Source organism: Trachemys scripta, chromosome 23, assembly GCF_013100865.1.
Source record: "Trachemys scripta elegans isolate TJP31775 chromosome 23, CAS_Tse_1.0, whole genome shotgun sequence".
Classification (NCBI taxonomy): Eukaryota; Metazoa; Chordata; order Testudines; family Emydidae; genus Trachemys; species Trachemys scripta.
The window spans coordinates 8184393-8201291 of record NC_048320.1 but is presented as its reverse complement, the minus strand read 5'-3'; the positions used below and the strand labels follow the sequence as shown (position 1 = coordinate 8201291).

Below are 16899 nucleotides of genomic sequence, written 5' to 3'. Positions count from 1 at the left end.
TTGGCTTGGTCTCCCAGCTACAATGTACCATGTATGGTCTCTGGCATCTCCATTCTTGCCATTTAACATGGGGCTGTCCAATGGACTTGGAATTTTGATGCCTTGCTTACTTACAAGGACAGAACTGACAGGTGGAATCAAATGCCTGGCACAGTGTATCGCACATAGACGTAACAGTGCAATCTACCATGGATTGGTTTGTGCAGTCTAAAAGCAGGGATTTTAACATCACTGCAACTCTAATATTTTATTGGAAGGAAGGGACATGACTTTTTTTTTTTTTTTTTTGGATGTCAGGGAGAGAGGGGGCTGGTCAGACTTGACAGTATCCCTTTGAGCTTGTCTGCACACCTAAACCAGTACAGTTTAAGTAATACAATCCCCCTAGTGTGAAGGCAGTTACATTATTAAGATGCTTATTCCACTTCCTTTATGGAAATAAGCGATACCGGAATATAACTTTATACAGCTGTGATTGGCAGGGGAGAAACAGAGCAAATCAGCTTACACTGGTCCCTTCCAAAAAGAGCATTAAACTGATTTCTATTTCAACAGAACATTTGGCAATCAGATGTTCCACTTTACTACAGCAGGTATCACATCAAGAAATGTTAAAGTGGCACTATACTGAACAAAGTCAAAGTCTTAAATAAAAACAGAAATGCAATTATCATTGATTTCCCCCCCCCATATTTTCTTGCCCATTGCTGATGGGCAAGAGTTTTCCCCAGGCCCCTCCACAAAACATCTTTCATGCAGCTTGGTTACACAATGTGGGTGGGATCCCAAGAGATGAGCTCCGTCCCTCAAAAAATATACAGTATGGTACAACCCAGGAAACAAATGTATCAAGTTCAGCCTACTGGTTGCACTGCAACAGAAGATAAGCATGTGCTTATTTAGCAGAAGTAGAGAATTCTCTATGCACCCATAAAAACAGCCATTAGGATTTGTTCTATCCAAGACTGCCTTGTTTCCCAGGACCCATTGTGGTAACTGTTCAGCTGAGATATTCTTGCTGTCTGTCCAGTCCCCAGGATCAAGCTCACGGAGGGCACAGAAGGCAGAACATTTTTATGGAGGGCCCTCAATTCTGGAAGTCACTCTTTCCTATGGTCTGCAGGATCTAGTACAAGCTGCATCTGTTAAGTCTGGCTTTCCTTTGTGAAGGGATGAAGGTCTAATTTTTAAACAGCCATATTGCTTGGTCAATATTTTAAGTCACATTACATGATAGGACATATAAAAAAACCCCCAAAGTTAAAAACATGAAGTTTAAGCATAAGTCCAGTTTCCTACAGAGTCAGACCTTCCAGAGGACAGCTCCCCCAAAAATCTGTGTTCATATTCTACCCTCGTAATATGCTCTCGTTTTCTGTCACAGCCTTCAACAAGCTGTTTTTCCAAAAATAGATCTTCCTGCTGCTGAACCCAGATTGCTGCGCTACCCTTTAGAGTGACATGGCAGCTTTCTTCACATTATTGTAGGGATTCTCTTTCCCCTTCATAGTTGACTTTCTAGTTTTAAGAGGAATCCAATTCAAATGTGAAAAGAAACTTTCAATATAAGAGACACTGCTCACAGAGCAGGCAGAAGATAACTAAGAGAATAGACAATAAGTGAGAATCTACTTGATTTTTAGCCACTCTGCTGAAACTACCATCCAGGATGCCAGTTGCAATGCTGATTTTGTGATGTGGCTAGGAAAGATCTTGATTGCAACAATAAAACTCATTCCACTGGAACAGCAAACAGATAAATCTTGATTATCATTGATCCAGACCAGATCTGAATCAACCACTAGAAGCATACTTTGACTACCCCTCATTGAGGGAGGTCCCTCATTTCAGTCATAAAGTCCCCCGTGTTCCACAGAAATTTGGTGTCCCCTTATTTTTATCGTTTAAAATTAATCAGAAATGCAAAGTCGTGAGTCTGAGGTTATACAGTTGCTTACTCTAAAAGGAAGGAATCCCACAGCATTTTAAGTTCCCTGCATTAACATTATTTCTTCTCTGCCACCCCCACGTTGGGTCTTTGTCATATGTTGTGTCCCACATATGGGCCTCAGTAGTTTGAGAGGTCTGCCTAGATGTGAATGGGAAAGGGGACACAGAAGGCATTTTCTTTCTCCCCAACAAAGTCTGTAGCCTTATCAGACTCTAGTCTCATCTTATTATAAAAATTAACTCTAAATGGGCTACATTCATCTGTACAGAGAGCCAGTTCAAGGCCTATACACCACTTATATCCCACTTAATGTCTATTTTGAAGACTTAAGGGGTGCATAAGGCTTGGGTGAACTCAAGTTTCCATTTTCTTACATCTGCACCAACTTGGTCAACGGTGACAGATTGACTGGTTTAAGGGTTGGGTTTTTTTTAAGCTCTAGATTCACTTTAGCAGCAGTTTAAGAAACGAGCTAACAACAAACTAAGGTGGACGCACTGAAGAGCACAGTCCCAAACTGGTTTCAGAAGTGACTTGCTATACAATTTCACAACTCCTTTGTAAAGCTCTTAATACCTTTTAGCGGTTTCTGCAATATGGGCTATTGTTCTTTAGGTCCAAATCTGAAAGCGAAATGAATTCCACTTGTGATAATCCTGAGAGCTGAAAGACGAGTGAATTACCAGTTTATGCAACACAGTTTCCTAAAAAAACCCCTACCAAAATACAGCAATACCATATAAACTGATGACTTACTTGCTGAGGTCGACACAACACTTTGCCAGCAGATATTTACATTGTGGGGTGGTACAGCTATGTCCCTTTAGGAGCCTGTATGCTTTATATGCCTTTCCTGAGCGGTAGTAACATGTTGCCAGCAAAAACAGTGCTTCCTCTGAGTGTACTAAACAAACAAATCAAAAACAAAAACGTTGGTATCCTCTGATCATTTAATATTTTTGTACAAGTGGTTGAGCTCCATAGGACTGCAGGCAACAGGATGCACAAATAATGTGATTCCTGCTGTGAGGGGAAAAAACAGGACAGATTAAAGTAATCAAGTGTATTTCCTTTACTAGCCAAAGCATAAGAGATTTCAGCATCCCAAGATCTTGTAGTAATCATGGCTGCCCCATCTACTGCAGTGAATGAACACCGATCATTTTGGCCCCCACATCTAACAAATGATTCACTATCTTTCTTAACAAACATACTTGAAGAAATAAAGTGAAACAGTCATTTCTAATGGAACAGAATTAGTGCGACAGCTTTTTGAACATAGCAAGTCAAGGATCAGGAAGGTAACTTCATCACAAAAGTACTTACTAATAATATTTTGCCATCCATATCTAGATGCATCTTAAAACAAGGTGCACAATTTTTCCTATTATGGGGTGGGGAAAAGACTAGGTAGCTGGGTGGATTTCAATGGGACTTGGGTGCTTTTGAAAAATTTGACTTGGTAGTACTATCCTTTGGGTAAGGATTACACATCCACCCTTCAGTAAGTCAGACTGAGCTCACAACAGCCACTTTTAAACTGGTTTTAGTATAGTTTTGGTGGTTGTGTGGAAAGGACCTTAATTAAATTATATTTTCATTTCGGTCACAAAATCGTGGCTACACAGAGAGGATCCAAAGAGACATGTATTTGTAATAAAGAAGGGGACTAGGACGGACAGTTTTTAGAAGGATCATTTAGAACAGAGAGAACTTCAAGTATGTCAAGACTTCACTTGCTATCAACTCAAAAAATGTTGACCTTAAAAGAAAATCTTTAGCAAGAAGGCATCTTTCCCTCCCCCAAGTTGGCTGCTACTGCTGCCCCATTGTAAACCACGTGAGCTAAGAACAGACTGACCAAAATAATCTGGAAACGATGTATCTTATGAAGATTCAAAAGTTACCATGAAGTATTGAAAGCAGCAACAGCCAGACTGCCATTTATTTGATGTGCATATGCAACTTTGTTCTTAATATTAAAGAAAATTTAGGCAACAGATTAAAACAAAGATTTATTCATTATTTTGTTTAAGAGAAAATAGGTATGAAATGGTAGGAAGCGAGGAAGGAGAAGGGCTTATAGGAGGTCATGGAGTAGAAAGAAGCATGAAAGGGAGTGGAGCAGGAAATGTGAGTTGTCCTTAGACAAATGGACCAAGTTAAATAAGGAGATTCATTGTGCAGCTGAGTGCTATCTGCACGGGATCAGAGAGTCACACCAGGTCGGACTGAATTATACTGAAGGAACAGAAATCCAGATGAGTGTGTGTCTGTTGCATTTTATGTTCTGCTATAAGCTACACTCAGTTTCTGATTATCACTACAAAAGTTTTTTTTCTCCTGCTGATAATAGCCTACCTTAATCGATTAGTCTCATTAGAATTGGTATGGCAACTCCCATTTTTTCATGGTGGGTGGGTGGGTGGGTGGGTGAGAGAGAGAGATTCCTACTGTATTTTCCACTACATGCATCTGATGAAGTGGGCTTTAGCCCACAAAAGCTTATGCTCAAATAAATTTGTCAAGTCTCTAAGGTGCCACAAGTACTCCTCGTTCTTTTTACTCAGTTTCTAAATATTGTTCTTCTGCCTAGAATCATCTCTTACGCCTATCATGTCTGCTCAGCACATCAGAATAGGAGGAGTAGAAAGAACATTTTTCAGGACCACGAGGGGAGGTAGCAAAAATTAAATTTCACATTTAAGCTGAGCAAGTAGTTTATAAAACTAGAACAGACAAGTGTGGTATGCACCTTGCCCTACGTATTTTAGGTGCTAATATTTTTTCCGCCCAAGTTTTAGGAAGTAGAATTTTAGGCACAGGTCTTTCAGGTTACAGAGCAAGAACATCATTCCCATTCCTGCTTTCAAGCCAATTCAGTACATTTACCATTTCAAACCCTTAGGAAGTTTCACTGCTCAATTTCACAGGTTTAAACAGTTACTGATCAGCTTATTGCCTATAACAAAGCTTCTCATACTCCATTTTACAAGTCTCCGTTTCATACCCCTGGATCTTTGCTTTTTAATTTAAATTGATTCTATTCAGAACAGAGGTTAAAGAATTATAGCCTAAGTCAGGCACACTTGTGAAGTGATACCACAAGTTCTCTTGATTCTCAGGTACTCTTATCCCCCCTCTTCCACCACTGCAGAGTACTATAATTTATGTGGGGAAACTGAGGCCCTGAGAAATTAAGGTCCCACATTTCCATTAATTTTGTGTATCCAATGTGAGTGGTCTAGGACCCAATTTTTACAAAGTACTTTGCATTATACAGCACTTTATATGTTCAAAGCACAACTCCTACTGCCTTCAGTTGCAGCACTCCTGCAAATCAGACCCCAGAATCTCAAGATGGGCACCCAGAAAATAAGGAATACAAAATTAGTGATCACCTATAAGAAGTCTGATTGTGGAAGAAGCAGGGATAGAATCCAGTTCTCCAGGGCAGTGTTCAACTACCTTAACTATGAGGCCATTCTCTCTCTTCCTGCGATCCCCTACCTCACTCACTACAGACCTTCCAAATTCTGCAGCAAATGAAGCAGTGGTCCGACAAACAACAGCCTCCTTCACAACACAACCCTGATTCAGTCCAGGACAGATACAACCTATGCACTGAATGAAGCAGGGGTAATGTGGAAAAAATAGTGTGAATTCATGTAACTAAAGACTGCTTCATAATATATACACACAAGGGGGCTAAATTAAGTTATACAGGCAACCTTAACTCTGGGATTTCCTGCCTTTTGAGTTCTTGATTTTGCAACCTTAATGTTCTTTTAACATTGTATTTGTGTGTAATATATGTAGCACTATATTGAATAAACTATATGAGGAGATGAATAATGGGTGGATAGATGAGAGAGAGAAGATAGAGTCTGTAGGTAAAATTTTCAAAAGCACTTAACAGGACTTGGGTTTCTACCTCACTTGACTTTTCAATTATATATGTAAACTGTGCATTTAAAGTAATCATATATGCACAGTTCTCAGCAAAAGAAAGGAATTCTTAAGTAGAAGCCAGAAAGAAATGAGGCCCAAACAAGTCCCATTTTTTACAGAACTCAAAAAGTTTTAGTGCAAACTGGCTTGCTATCTTGGCAAACTAATTATCCTAGAAATCCTTTCAGCAACTTTTAAAAAGTTTTGCGTATAAATCAAAACAATTTAAAAATTATTAACCAATAAAAGAACTACACACCATTGTCAGCCAAATTCAGTTATTTAATCGTTTGTTATGCAACAAGATACAGGCCACCACATGTGTTTGTAGGAAAGCATTGTGCGGCTAGGCAGGAGACCAAGACTCAAAAGAAATTTTTGGACAGCAGCTCCTTGATCCAGAGAAGTTTAAATACATGGCAAAGGCGTTATGTTTGAGCTCAGAGAAAGGGCATAAGTCAGAACACTCATTGTTTTTTGCTGACCAATTTGTGTAGCAACATTGATTATGAAAGCCTCTATGTCCAGAACGAGAGGAGGAGCTGCAATTGGAAACTGAATCTGGGCTAGACAAAAATAGCATAGTGATCCAAGAATTAAAAAAAGGTATGTAAATACAAAGTTTCAGCCAGGAGCAAGCTTGGCAAATAAAGGTCCTGAAGATACGTTTTTTTTAGCTTATTTTTTTAAAAAGAAGTAAAGGTTTCAAGTTGGTGTCACTATAGAAGTATTTGTTAAATAAGCCATTCTGAAGGGACACCATCTACCTGAAATCTATTCAGTTAAATTAAAAGTAGTTTCATGTACCGTATCTACCCTGCCAAACAGAGATTTTTTTAAAGTCACATTTTAAAAAAAGTTTCTCCCCTGTCGCTATATGAAAGACCCACACAAACACGGTAATATAGTACAGGGGAGAACAGTGAAACCCAGAGTAGTCCAGGGTGTATAGCAAATTGAAATGATTTAAAAAAAAAAATAAATTGTTTTTCTCCTCTACTCTACTAGTAAGTTTAGGTAATACCTGATACTGTTACAAGTAACATTTGATTTTTATCTTGACTGTGTCTCTTCAATTGCAGGGAAGTTTTTAGAATAGAAAGAAATAAACTTTATTAGCCAAGTGAAAAAGAAGAGAGGCCCTAAACGTCCTTAGCAAACTTAAACCATTAATTCATTATATTAGCGAGGCACATACCTTCTGCATATAGTCTTTCTGCCAGAAACACTGCATCTCGATAAGCATAATGATTAAGTGCTTGCCATATAGCAGCCTGTAGAAGAGAAAAAATACATTTTCTGATGTGTGTAAATGGATACATGTGATTCAAAATTCACAGGGAAAACTTTTTTTAAATCCATATTAATCGCAGGAAATACCAAGGACCAGCGTCCATTGCCAAAGGCCCAACAAAATTAAATTGCCTAGTAAATGTGCAATATTGAAAGGCCACACAATATTAAAAACCTTAAGAATAATTTTAAAATGACTGCCTGAGAGAGAGAGAGAGAGAGAGAGACGTATATAAGGGATGGGTCCATAGTACAGACTTCACTATATTTTAAAGCCATGTAAAGAGGCCTAATGTTCTAACTTGGCACAAGTATTTCTCTAATATTAGGGACACAACTGTCATGTCCTCCCACCCCCAGTGTCTGTTCCTGTAAGTACACCTGTCTATGAACCAGATCCAGCTCTCACTAAAGTCAAGTGGAGTCTTTTCCACGGATGAGTGGAAGTGGGACTGTGATCTATATATGATTGAGTATTGCTGTAAGAAGTTACTACCAAAAATTATATATCTAAAGCAAAGGACAAGAACATACTCAGGAGCCTATAGTGACACTAAGCAATCTAAATTTGTTCTTCTGTTTGCAGCTCTTATATTAAAATTAATAAATACTGAGCAAAGAAAGTTAATCTGTACCTAGTACATATCAATCGAGTTTTAAACAAACCAGTGCAATTCTGTGGGTTTTTACCAACAGCTGATTACCACAAACTACACAGACAGCTTAGAGATTATGCCAATGGCAACATCAAACACTGTATGATTGCTAACTGTCAACTGCACATGATAGCAGAATGGCATTTTCTGTGAGGGTACAGCTGCACACATTCCACAGTGAGGCAAGATGAACATGATCCATTGTTAGGTGGTGTTTAAAAAACAATGTCTTACTTCCATTGATTGGAGCTCTGAGATTCCATATAGGAATGCACAAACTGCAGTGAGATGTCTAGGGAATTGCTGTATATCACAAAGATTGCACTTATACATTTGAACACAGACTGAGTAGTTTGTTCATCCATTGCTGAACAGTTACACAGTTATCATCCCTAGACCTTATCATTACCATTAATCCTTTGGGGTTTTTTTGTTTAAGTTAGTAATATCAGAGATCAGAATACCTCAACTGATTAGTACTTTTCCTGTTTAAAAATGAAATATCAGTTTACTTTTATTTAACCTGGTGATAAACATTAGTGGAATTTTAGAACACTTAGTGGAGGAAAATCTGTGCCATTTTCTTGAAGATTTGTGTTTTGAGCCACTCTCAGTGTCAGTTTTGTCTGTGCTGCATGCTTCCACTAACCTGGTTGAGAGACATTGAGGAGTAATAGGTAGATGTCAGAACAGCCTGGAAATAAATTCTAAACATTTTTTGTTTTACACAAGTTAAAACTGATTTCCCTTCTAATTTTGAAGCGTTATATGTGCATGCAAAGGGCAGTCTAGATGTGACATTAATAGTGTTACTCAAGTTGCTGCCACTACTTAAATGACATTTACTGTGCCAGAGATGGAAAGTTCCTCTAGTTGTCCTCTCAACAGGTAGGTCAGGACTACACTTCAGAGTTTTGTTGGTATAGCTACGTCAGTCAGGGCTGACATTGCTGACACTGGATGGGGAGGGCCAGGACTAAGGTGGCACAAAACATTTTCTGTCTCAGGTGCTTCGCTGGCTGGTTCTTGCTCATAAGCTCAGGGTCTAACTGATTATCATGTGTGGGGTAAAGAAGTAATTTTCTCCCCAAGGTCACTGCCGATCTGACCTGGGTTTTTTTGTGTGCCTTCCTCTGTAGTGTATGGGAGCAGGTCTAGATAATCCTGGCAAGTGACATTTATTACATAATCATTTCCCTGCCATTGCAAGGGCCTCAGGCACTTGTGCACCTTCTTTGCCTGTGGCACATAAATGGAGTCTCCTCTGGGCTGTAATACTTTGGTCTAATTTCAGTTGTTGGGTTTAGCGTGCGGGTATTGGGTGGTGTTGGTGACCTGTGCTATATAAATGGCCAGACTAGATGATCTGGTGGTTCCATCTGCCTTTAAACTCTACAACTCTAACAGGCACCAACTATGGTGTCATGTTATTAACCATAGGGAATCTATATACAACCTACACAGTAGAGTTTTGAATAACTATGTAGATTATTATACAGGAAATTTCTATACGAGATCACTAACCTTTCACCTATAGACTCCTCCAATACATTTAAAACTCAACAATTTTTAAATACTTGTGAAAGCCATTTTTGATTGAATCTCTTGGTTTGATTGATATACTGCAAGTACAGTATTTTTCAGTTTAAAAGCCCAGTTCACAATAGTATTGTTGTATATCCACGAGAAGTTTAGTCACAAAGTTTGCCTGAAGTGATCATCTTTGATTTTATCCTGAACCAGTTCAAATTTTGTTTTGCACCTTTCAGGAGGCACAGCACAGAAGGCACAACCCAGAGACCTTCAAGTCACCTCCGCACCTTTCAGATTGTGCACGGGGCAGAAGTAGCCCCTTGCATAAATTAGAGCCGCACCAGAGTTCCGTTTTCCTCCTGTTACCTGCTATGCCTCTTCCTTTATTCAATCAAATGCCTATATCTGAATGACAACAGGTCATATCTATTTAGACCTTGGGTTTGTAAAACAGCATGCATACCTTTGATGCAAAGTAAGTGATTACAGAAGAGTTTTAAGACAGTATACTTCTGGCAACCTGCTCTTGTTTGAGAGTTATAACCTTGCCCGAGTCTGGCATAGGCTGTAAGCAAGTGACTTTTGGTTGTGTTACTGTTATGTCACATCTACATTATAAAATTGGTACCACAAACCGGTTCAGCCAATCACCACTGCTGGTTAGAGGCCCAGGATTGGAAAAGCAGGAATGTAGTGTGAGTTAGTAGAGCTCAGACTCTACAATGACAGTCATTCTGTAATAAAAAAGAAGCAAGTTTTATGGCCTGAATCCATTAATGGAGGACAGTCAGATTGGTGACTCACATGTTGCTCTACAGATTAGTGTAAGAGAGGAAAAGAACCACCATGCTATAACACAGTAGGTTTTACAAAACAAATTTAACTGGTCTTTGGCCTCAGACTGCCAACAAGAGCGAGCAATAATTGTGGCGATAGTTCACCTTGCAGAAACAAAGCAAGGAAACTGTAACACAGTCATTGAACATATTAAGGCAGTTGTTACCAAGACTAATGCAACAATTGAGCATACCCAAACTGCGGCAGTGCCTTCACAGAACCATTTTGGTGCTTCCCCCTGCAGCACACCTGACAATTGTGGTTGTATCAGTGCATTCTAGGAGATACAAAGCACCGATTCACAGGGCACAGAACTGTTGCTGCAAGCAGGTGCTTTGGAGTATTTACCCAATAAAAGCTACTCCATTGGCTTTAGAACTGGCTGACCTAGTGCAGCTGAACTGTCTGTGGTTTCTCATCTACAATGGGGATAGGGCTTTTTAGGTGGCACCTGTTCATCCAGACCAGAGGTGGAGATCTCACCACTGTGGTTACAACCAACATTTAAATGATTCAGACAGCTGATCTGCATGGACACAGGGCATGAGACAGGGGTTGCAGGTTCAAAGTGTTCCAACCAATAGTTTATTGTAACACTTTCCCATAGAGTAGACCAGCGGTTCTCAAACTTCATTGCACCGTGACCCCTTTCTGACAACAAAAATTACTACATGACCCTAGGAGGTGGGACTGAAGCCTGAGCCCGCCCAAGCCCTACCACCCTGGGTGCGAGGGCCAAGGCCAAAGCCCAAGCCCCACTGCCTCAGGCAGGGGGTCCAAAGCCGAAGGCCAAGCGCTTCAGCCCCATGCCAGGGGGCGGGGAAGGTGTCTGTAGATCTGAGCCCCAACACCCACACCTGAAGCCCTCAGGCTCTGGGCTCCGGCTTCAGCCCCAGCCAGTCTAATGCCAACCCGGCGACCCCATTAAAACGGGGTTGTGACACACTTTGGGGTCCTGACCCAGTTTGAGAACTGCTGGAGTAGACAGAGCCCAAGAGCTTGTTCCCTCTCTTCTTACCCACAACTGTTGTTATGAATCTCAGAGAAGAACTCCAAAACTATCATATCAGCTGCTGTGCAATGAGAAAGCTTCTTCAAGGAAAAGACAAATGCTTTTTCATCCAGGGGAAAGTATTTGAAGCCTTCTCATGCCAAGCCCACCTTTCCACCCAGAAAAGCTTATTCAGCATCTGAATGTTGCACAACAGCTAAACCAAATATCTAGGTGAAGGGGTCAGGGGGATCTGCATGGTGCATGCTACCCGCATCTGCAGGCACCACACCCACAGCTCCCATTGGCTGCAGTTCCTGGCCACTGGGAGCTGCGGAGCCGGTGCTGGGGGCAGCGTGCGGCACTTCTCTGATCGCCCCTGCTCCGAGGGGCCGCAGGAACATGCCAGTTGCTTCCGGGAGCCAACTGGACTTTTAATGGCCTGGCAACCCTAGATTTCCCCCACAGCGAGGCAAGCCGGCGCTTGTGGCTGCAACCCTGCAGAGGGGTGCCGAGGATTGAGACTTCCAGCTCATGGTGTGGAGACCACGATGTAGTCAGATGAAATGAAGCAGCAGGCTGGAATTAGCCTGCGGGACATAGGTTCCCCACCATTCTTAAAGGTTATGTCAAAAGCACTGTACTCTTGTCAACAAGAAGGGCCTGTCCACATTGCTGATTCCATGACCAGTGTAGACATGGATTTTTTTCCTTTTAAGAAAGATCATTATAGACTACCCCCAGCCTGAAAATCAGTCTAAAATTAAATGAAAACCATGGTTTCATAGCATGATTCTTGGAGGTAGGGAAACAGCCTTACTGGCCAGGGAACCTTTGCTAACGATAACTGTACATGGTTGTTTCTATCATGTTATCAGTCACAATATTACTCTTGTGGGAATTCTCCACCAAAAAATTAAAATTTCTGCACCAAAATATTAAAAATTGTGTGCACAATATTTTAAAATTCTGCAAAATTCTGCATTTTTGGTCAAAATAAAGCAATAGAATCCAGCTAGTTTCAATTATTTTGGTAATTTATTTAAACTACAATTCAATGGACGGAGAATGGAAGTGGGGAACATTGGAGGAAATCACCAAACCCCCTCTGTCTAATAGTAATGTAGCTAGTATTGACCCTTTACTTCTAAGTATTAGTCAACAAATATATGCAGCCATATGCTCAATGTTACATCATAGGCAACTGAAGAGCAAGTGAGGGCTGGGGACTCAAACCACAATTTATACTGGCTATTGACCATCTCCAATAAGGTCAGTCGAAAACAGTTCATGGAGCACATTTTGATAGGAAATTTTTTTAATCCAAAAATTTAGACCAGTTCTAATCACTAAAGCACCATAACCATTTATAAGGCCATACAGTCCTTTACACCACTCTGAGAATGTAAAGGAGCCTTACAATTTTTACACCTGTTTTATACTCATGGGGGAATTCACTAAGAACAATGGGAACAATTCACTAAGCAGGCAGGCTGCTACATTCTCCTCTGCCTGAGGGAACAGAGTCTGCCCCATGCCTATTTTTTCAGAAATACCCGGATGATTTAGGTCTCTATCGGCTGTTCTGGGTGCCCAAACCAACCTGTCTGCACTGCCAGATAGTGGGCGCATGACCACTCTTGCAGCTTCCCTTTGCTTCCCCGTCAGAAGTCATTTTTCTGCAGGTAAGCAAAGAAATCTGCAGGGGCCGTGAAATCTGCGTAAGCGCAGTGACACAGAATTCCCCCAGGAGTACAATATGAACAGGGCCTCGGAAAGTGTCCATCATTAGACCTGGTCATGGCAGTCAATACCAGCTATTCAACACGAGGAATTGAAGCATCCAAGAAAACTGTTAAGAGCTGCATTGCTGAAACTAAAGGTTTTTAGAGATGAAAATTAAAATGCACCTGAGTTATATGATAACACATGGAATACATAGCTTAAAACTTCCAAATTTCAATTATAAATTAACTGACTTCATTTGGAGGTATAAAATGGTATGTTGTCTATTTAGGACAAGATTCTGCCACCTTTACTCACTGCGAGTAGGATGTCAAGATCAGGCCCTCAAACTGGAAGCTCTTCAAGGCAGGCATTTGTCATCTTATATGTTTTTAAAATGCTATATATACACACATGAAACCACTACAAAGCTCTGTCAGGATTGTAAAAGTAACAGTTTTCCAAATTCTAAAAAAAAAAAAAACAATTTGCTTTTGCAAGGTGGGGAGGGGAGATTAGGGGGAGTGAAAGATCTCTTGAATGACCATCAACATGTACTGTACAAAGGTACATGAAAAAAAAAATCTGTTTTTACACATATACTAGTCGCTTGTAATGTTGATGAGTCAGAAATGATGCCTACTCTTACAGAACATATGCAAGAAGAATGGGATAACTGGGGAAAGAAAAAGTACCAGGAGTCCAGCCAAGCAACGAACACATAATCCAACAGCGTCATTTAAATCTGTACTGCAAAAAAGAGTCTGAATGTCATAGGCTTATTACATTAGTGTCAGAATGCACCATAATCCTGTGGTTTTACTGCATTTATTACAACTGTCAGAATCACTGCACCATTTTAAGAACTGTGACTACAGATGACCAAAGTAGACTTCTACGAGATCACCAATGGAGGACAGAGTAACTAGGAGCCTTAACAAAGGCTGCATTGAAAATGGCACAATTAGGATCTGCATTTCACACCAGTGCAACTCAGCTGGTGGTAGCAATGATGGAGGCTGTAACTTAATCAGAATTCATGTTTTTACCACCTTGTCATCCAACACTTATACTGTGCCTATAATACAATCGTCGTCATTGCTGCCACCAGTAGGGCTGAGATAGTGGCAAATCATGAGTCCTATATGTACAAGTGTAGACATAACGATTGTGCATTGATGTTGCACTACCATATCAGCCTCTTTGGATAGCAAAAAAGAAGAAATCTGGTACTTCATCAAGTACACAGAATCCAAGTAGGTTTGTGTGATGACAAAAGCAGACTGCCATCAACAGCACTTCCAAGTTAGAGAAGATGGCATTAAAAGTGTCTGCCATTTTTACAAACCAAATAATATACCTCAGATAAAATACTCCACATCTCTGCCATGGAAATTTCAGGATAGCAAATGTTTTCCACCTGGTTACCCATAATTAGGACAGCAGAAAAGATGCTTGTAAAAATGTTAGATATTGTTTGCTGTCATCCACTATGTCAGTGGGTGTTTGCTTCCTTTCCACACAGAAGCCTACACTAGTCAGTTTTTGCTACAATTCCCAACTGTTGCTACCACCTGTTCAGCTCCAGAGATGGCAGCAGTGGGGAGAGTATTACTGGAAAAAGGGGTCCAGGTGGCTAGAAGTGTTTTTTAGCACCACGTTGTCTAGAGCTGTTCAGAGCAGACCTAAAGAATTTGGTGTAAAGAATATAAACTCCATATCTACACGAATAGTACCACCATTGCTACCACCTTGTTTAGACCAAGTCAGTGGAGTAGGTGCTGTCTCCCACAAACAGCTACATTTTTTTTCCTTTTTGTGAGAAAAGGAAATAAAATAAATTACTGATATTTTCGTTGTGCTCAATATTGTTATTATGAATAACTGTACAATATGCTAAGCACCTTGCCAATGTGGGAGCTGGGAGAGGTTTATAAATTACCAGGAAAAACCATGTTCTACAAGCAGCTATTTAAGACCTTTTAAACCCTATGTCCCAATTTATTTAGAAAGACAGAAACCTGGGAAAGACTGGAGGTCTGGTGGAAGGGAAAGGGGAGAAGATAACATGGGAAAGATTGAAGTGGGAGGAAACATAAAAAGGATGGCTAAGGCAAGTTAGATATGGTAAGGAGTGAAGGATGGATAACTTCTGAGAAGGCATCACATCTGGAAAGACAGACTAGACTAAAATAAGAAGGGAAAATATACTGGAAAAACTGAGTTAAAGTTTTTTTTTTTTCCATCTAAATTATTCCCTCCTCTGGGGCTCTGAGGCATCCCATCTCTTTTAGACTGCAAGTTCCTTGGGACAAGAAATGCCCTTCATCTGTGTGTAATCCACAGAATGGAAGACATTTAAATAGTAAAACAGCAGATGTGGAGGATGGCTGAAACAGGAAGGGAGGAATCAAGGGGTTTCATAAGGGGTCAGGGTGAAGCAGTAGAGATGGAAGAGGTCCCTCTTGGAAGTGGACTAGCCACTATTACGCTGGCCAATATCAACTCACCGTTTCCTTGGGCACCCCCCACCTGTCTGTCTCCATCTGTTGTCTATCATCTTATGCTTAGATGGTAAACCTGTTGGGGCAGGGATGATCTTTTTGTCCTGTGTATGTACAGCACCTAGCACAGTGGGAGGGTCCCGATTCCCGACTAGGGCTCCTAAGGGCTATGGCAATACAAACAGTAATGAGAATAGGGCTGCGATGGGAGGAGGAGAGTCCCCTGGGATGGAGAACAGCAACGGGCAGTGGTGGGTCCTCCCTGGAAGGGAAGCAGATAGAGAAGAGGGGAGAAGAAGGGGGTGCCTCGAGGAGATCTGAGGGGAGCCTGCCCTGGAAGTGGGGAGTGTCTGGGGGGGCTCCCTGGGCGGGGTGCGGTACATTCGGGGGGGGGGGACCTCCTGGAAGGGCCCCTCTCCGGGGGGGGGGTGGTCTCAAATCGCGGGGGGAGGGGAGGGGATAGGGTCCCATTCTAGAGGGGGGTGGGGCGGGGGCCCCCGAGGCGGGGGACAAGGGCCCCACCAGGCTCCTGCCTTCTAGGAGGGGCCCGGGGTCCCCCTCAGGCGGGCGTCGCGGGTCCCTCTGAGCGGGCTGGGGACACGGCCCCCCGGGGGCGCGGAGGCGGCCGCAGCCCCGCCACGGAGCGGGTCCGCCTGGCCGGGGTGGGCCAGGCCCCTGCCCGGGTCCGGCTCGGGAGAGGCCGGGCCCCGCTAGGCCGGGCCGAGGCCTGGGTGCGGGAGCGGCGAGCGGCTCGGTACCTGGACGGGTTCCTGCAGCACCGTCATCCTGTCCCCTCAGCGCCCGCAGCGGGGCGGGCCCAGGCTCCGCCTCAGTCCGTGTCCCGGTCCCGGCGGCGGCGGCTCGGCCCGGCCCGGCCCCTGCTCATTTAAACTCACAGCGACCGTTACCGGGGCAGGCACCAGGGAGGGAAGGAAGGAAGGAGGACGGCCAGGCGCCGAGTCTCTCCGAGCGGGGACGGAAACACCCGAGGGGGGCGGAAATAGCCGAATGGGGACGGAAATACCCGAGGGCGGAGCGGGCCCCCGCCGAGCGGAGACAGAGCGCCGAACGGATGCGGAAACACCCGAGCAGCCGCCTTGGGGCCCGAGCTGACGGAGATAGCCGAGCGGGACCCGAGCGGGACCCGAGCGCTCCCTACGGCACAGGCAGAGCTGTGATGACAGCCAGGGCCGCGGGCGGCTGCGACTGCTCCGCGCGTCCCTGCCGGTCTGCCTCTCCCGGCCCGATCTCTCCTCCTCTGCTTCCCCTTCCCTTCCTCTTCCTCGCTTTCCCTTTCACCCTCCTCCTCTTCTTCTTCCCCTCCCCCTTCCTCCTCTCCTTCCCTCTCCTTCCTCCTCTGCTTCCCCTTCCCTTCCTCTTCCTCGCTTTCCCTTTCACCCTCCTCCTCTGCTTCTCCTCCTCTCCTTCTTCCCCTCCCCCTCTTCCTCCTCTCCTTCC

At 42.9% G+C, this 16899-nt stretch overlaps 1 protein-coding gene across 6 annotated transcripts in view; it reads right to left on the bottom strand.

Moving 5' to 3' along the window:
- The window catches only part of CDC27 (cell division cycle 27), a 54016-nt gene extending 37619 nt beyond the window's left edge, over positions 1 to 16397 (bottom strand). For 4 of the 6 annotated variants that reach the window (XM_034755762.1, XM_034755763.1, XM_034755764.1 and 1 more), the window contains exons 1-3: positions 16200 to 16396; positions 7101 to 7176; positions 2708 to 2855 (exon numbers count right to left, since the gene is read on the bottom strand). In XM_034755762.1, coding sequence (XP_034611653.1) covers positions 2708 to 2855; positions 7101 to 7176; positions 16200 to 16226 — 251 coding nt within the window. In that variant the 5' untranslated portion in view covers positions 16227 to 16396. Of the gene's footprint in view, positions 1 to 2707; positions 2856 to 7100; positions 7177 to 16199 lie in introns of all 6 variants that reach the window. The other 2 variants (XM_034755766.1, XM_034755767.1) reach the window with 1 other exon arrangement.
- Positions 16398 to 16899: the final 502 nt, after the last annotated feature.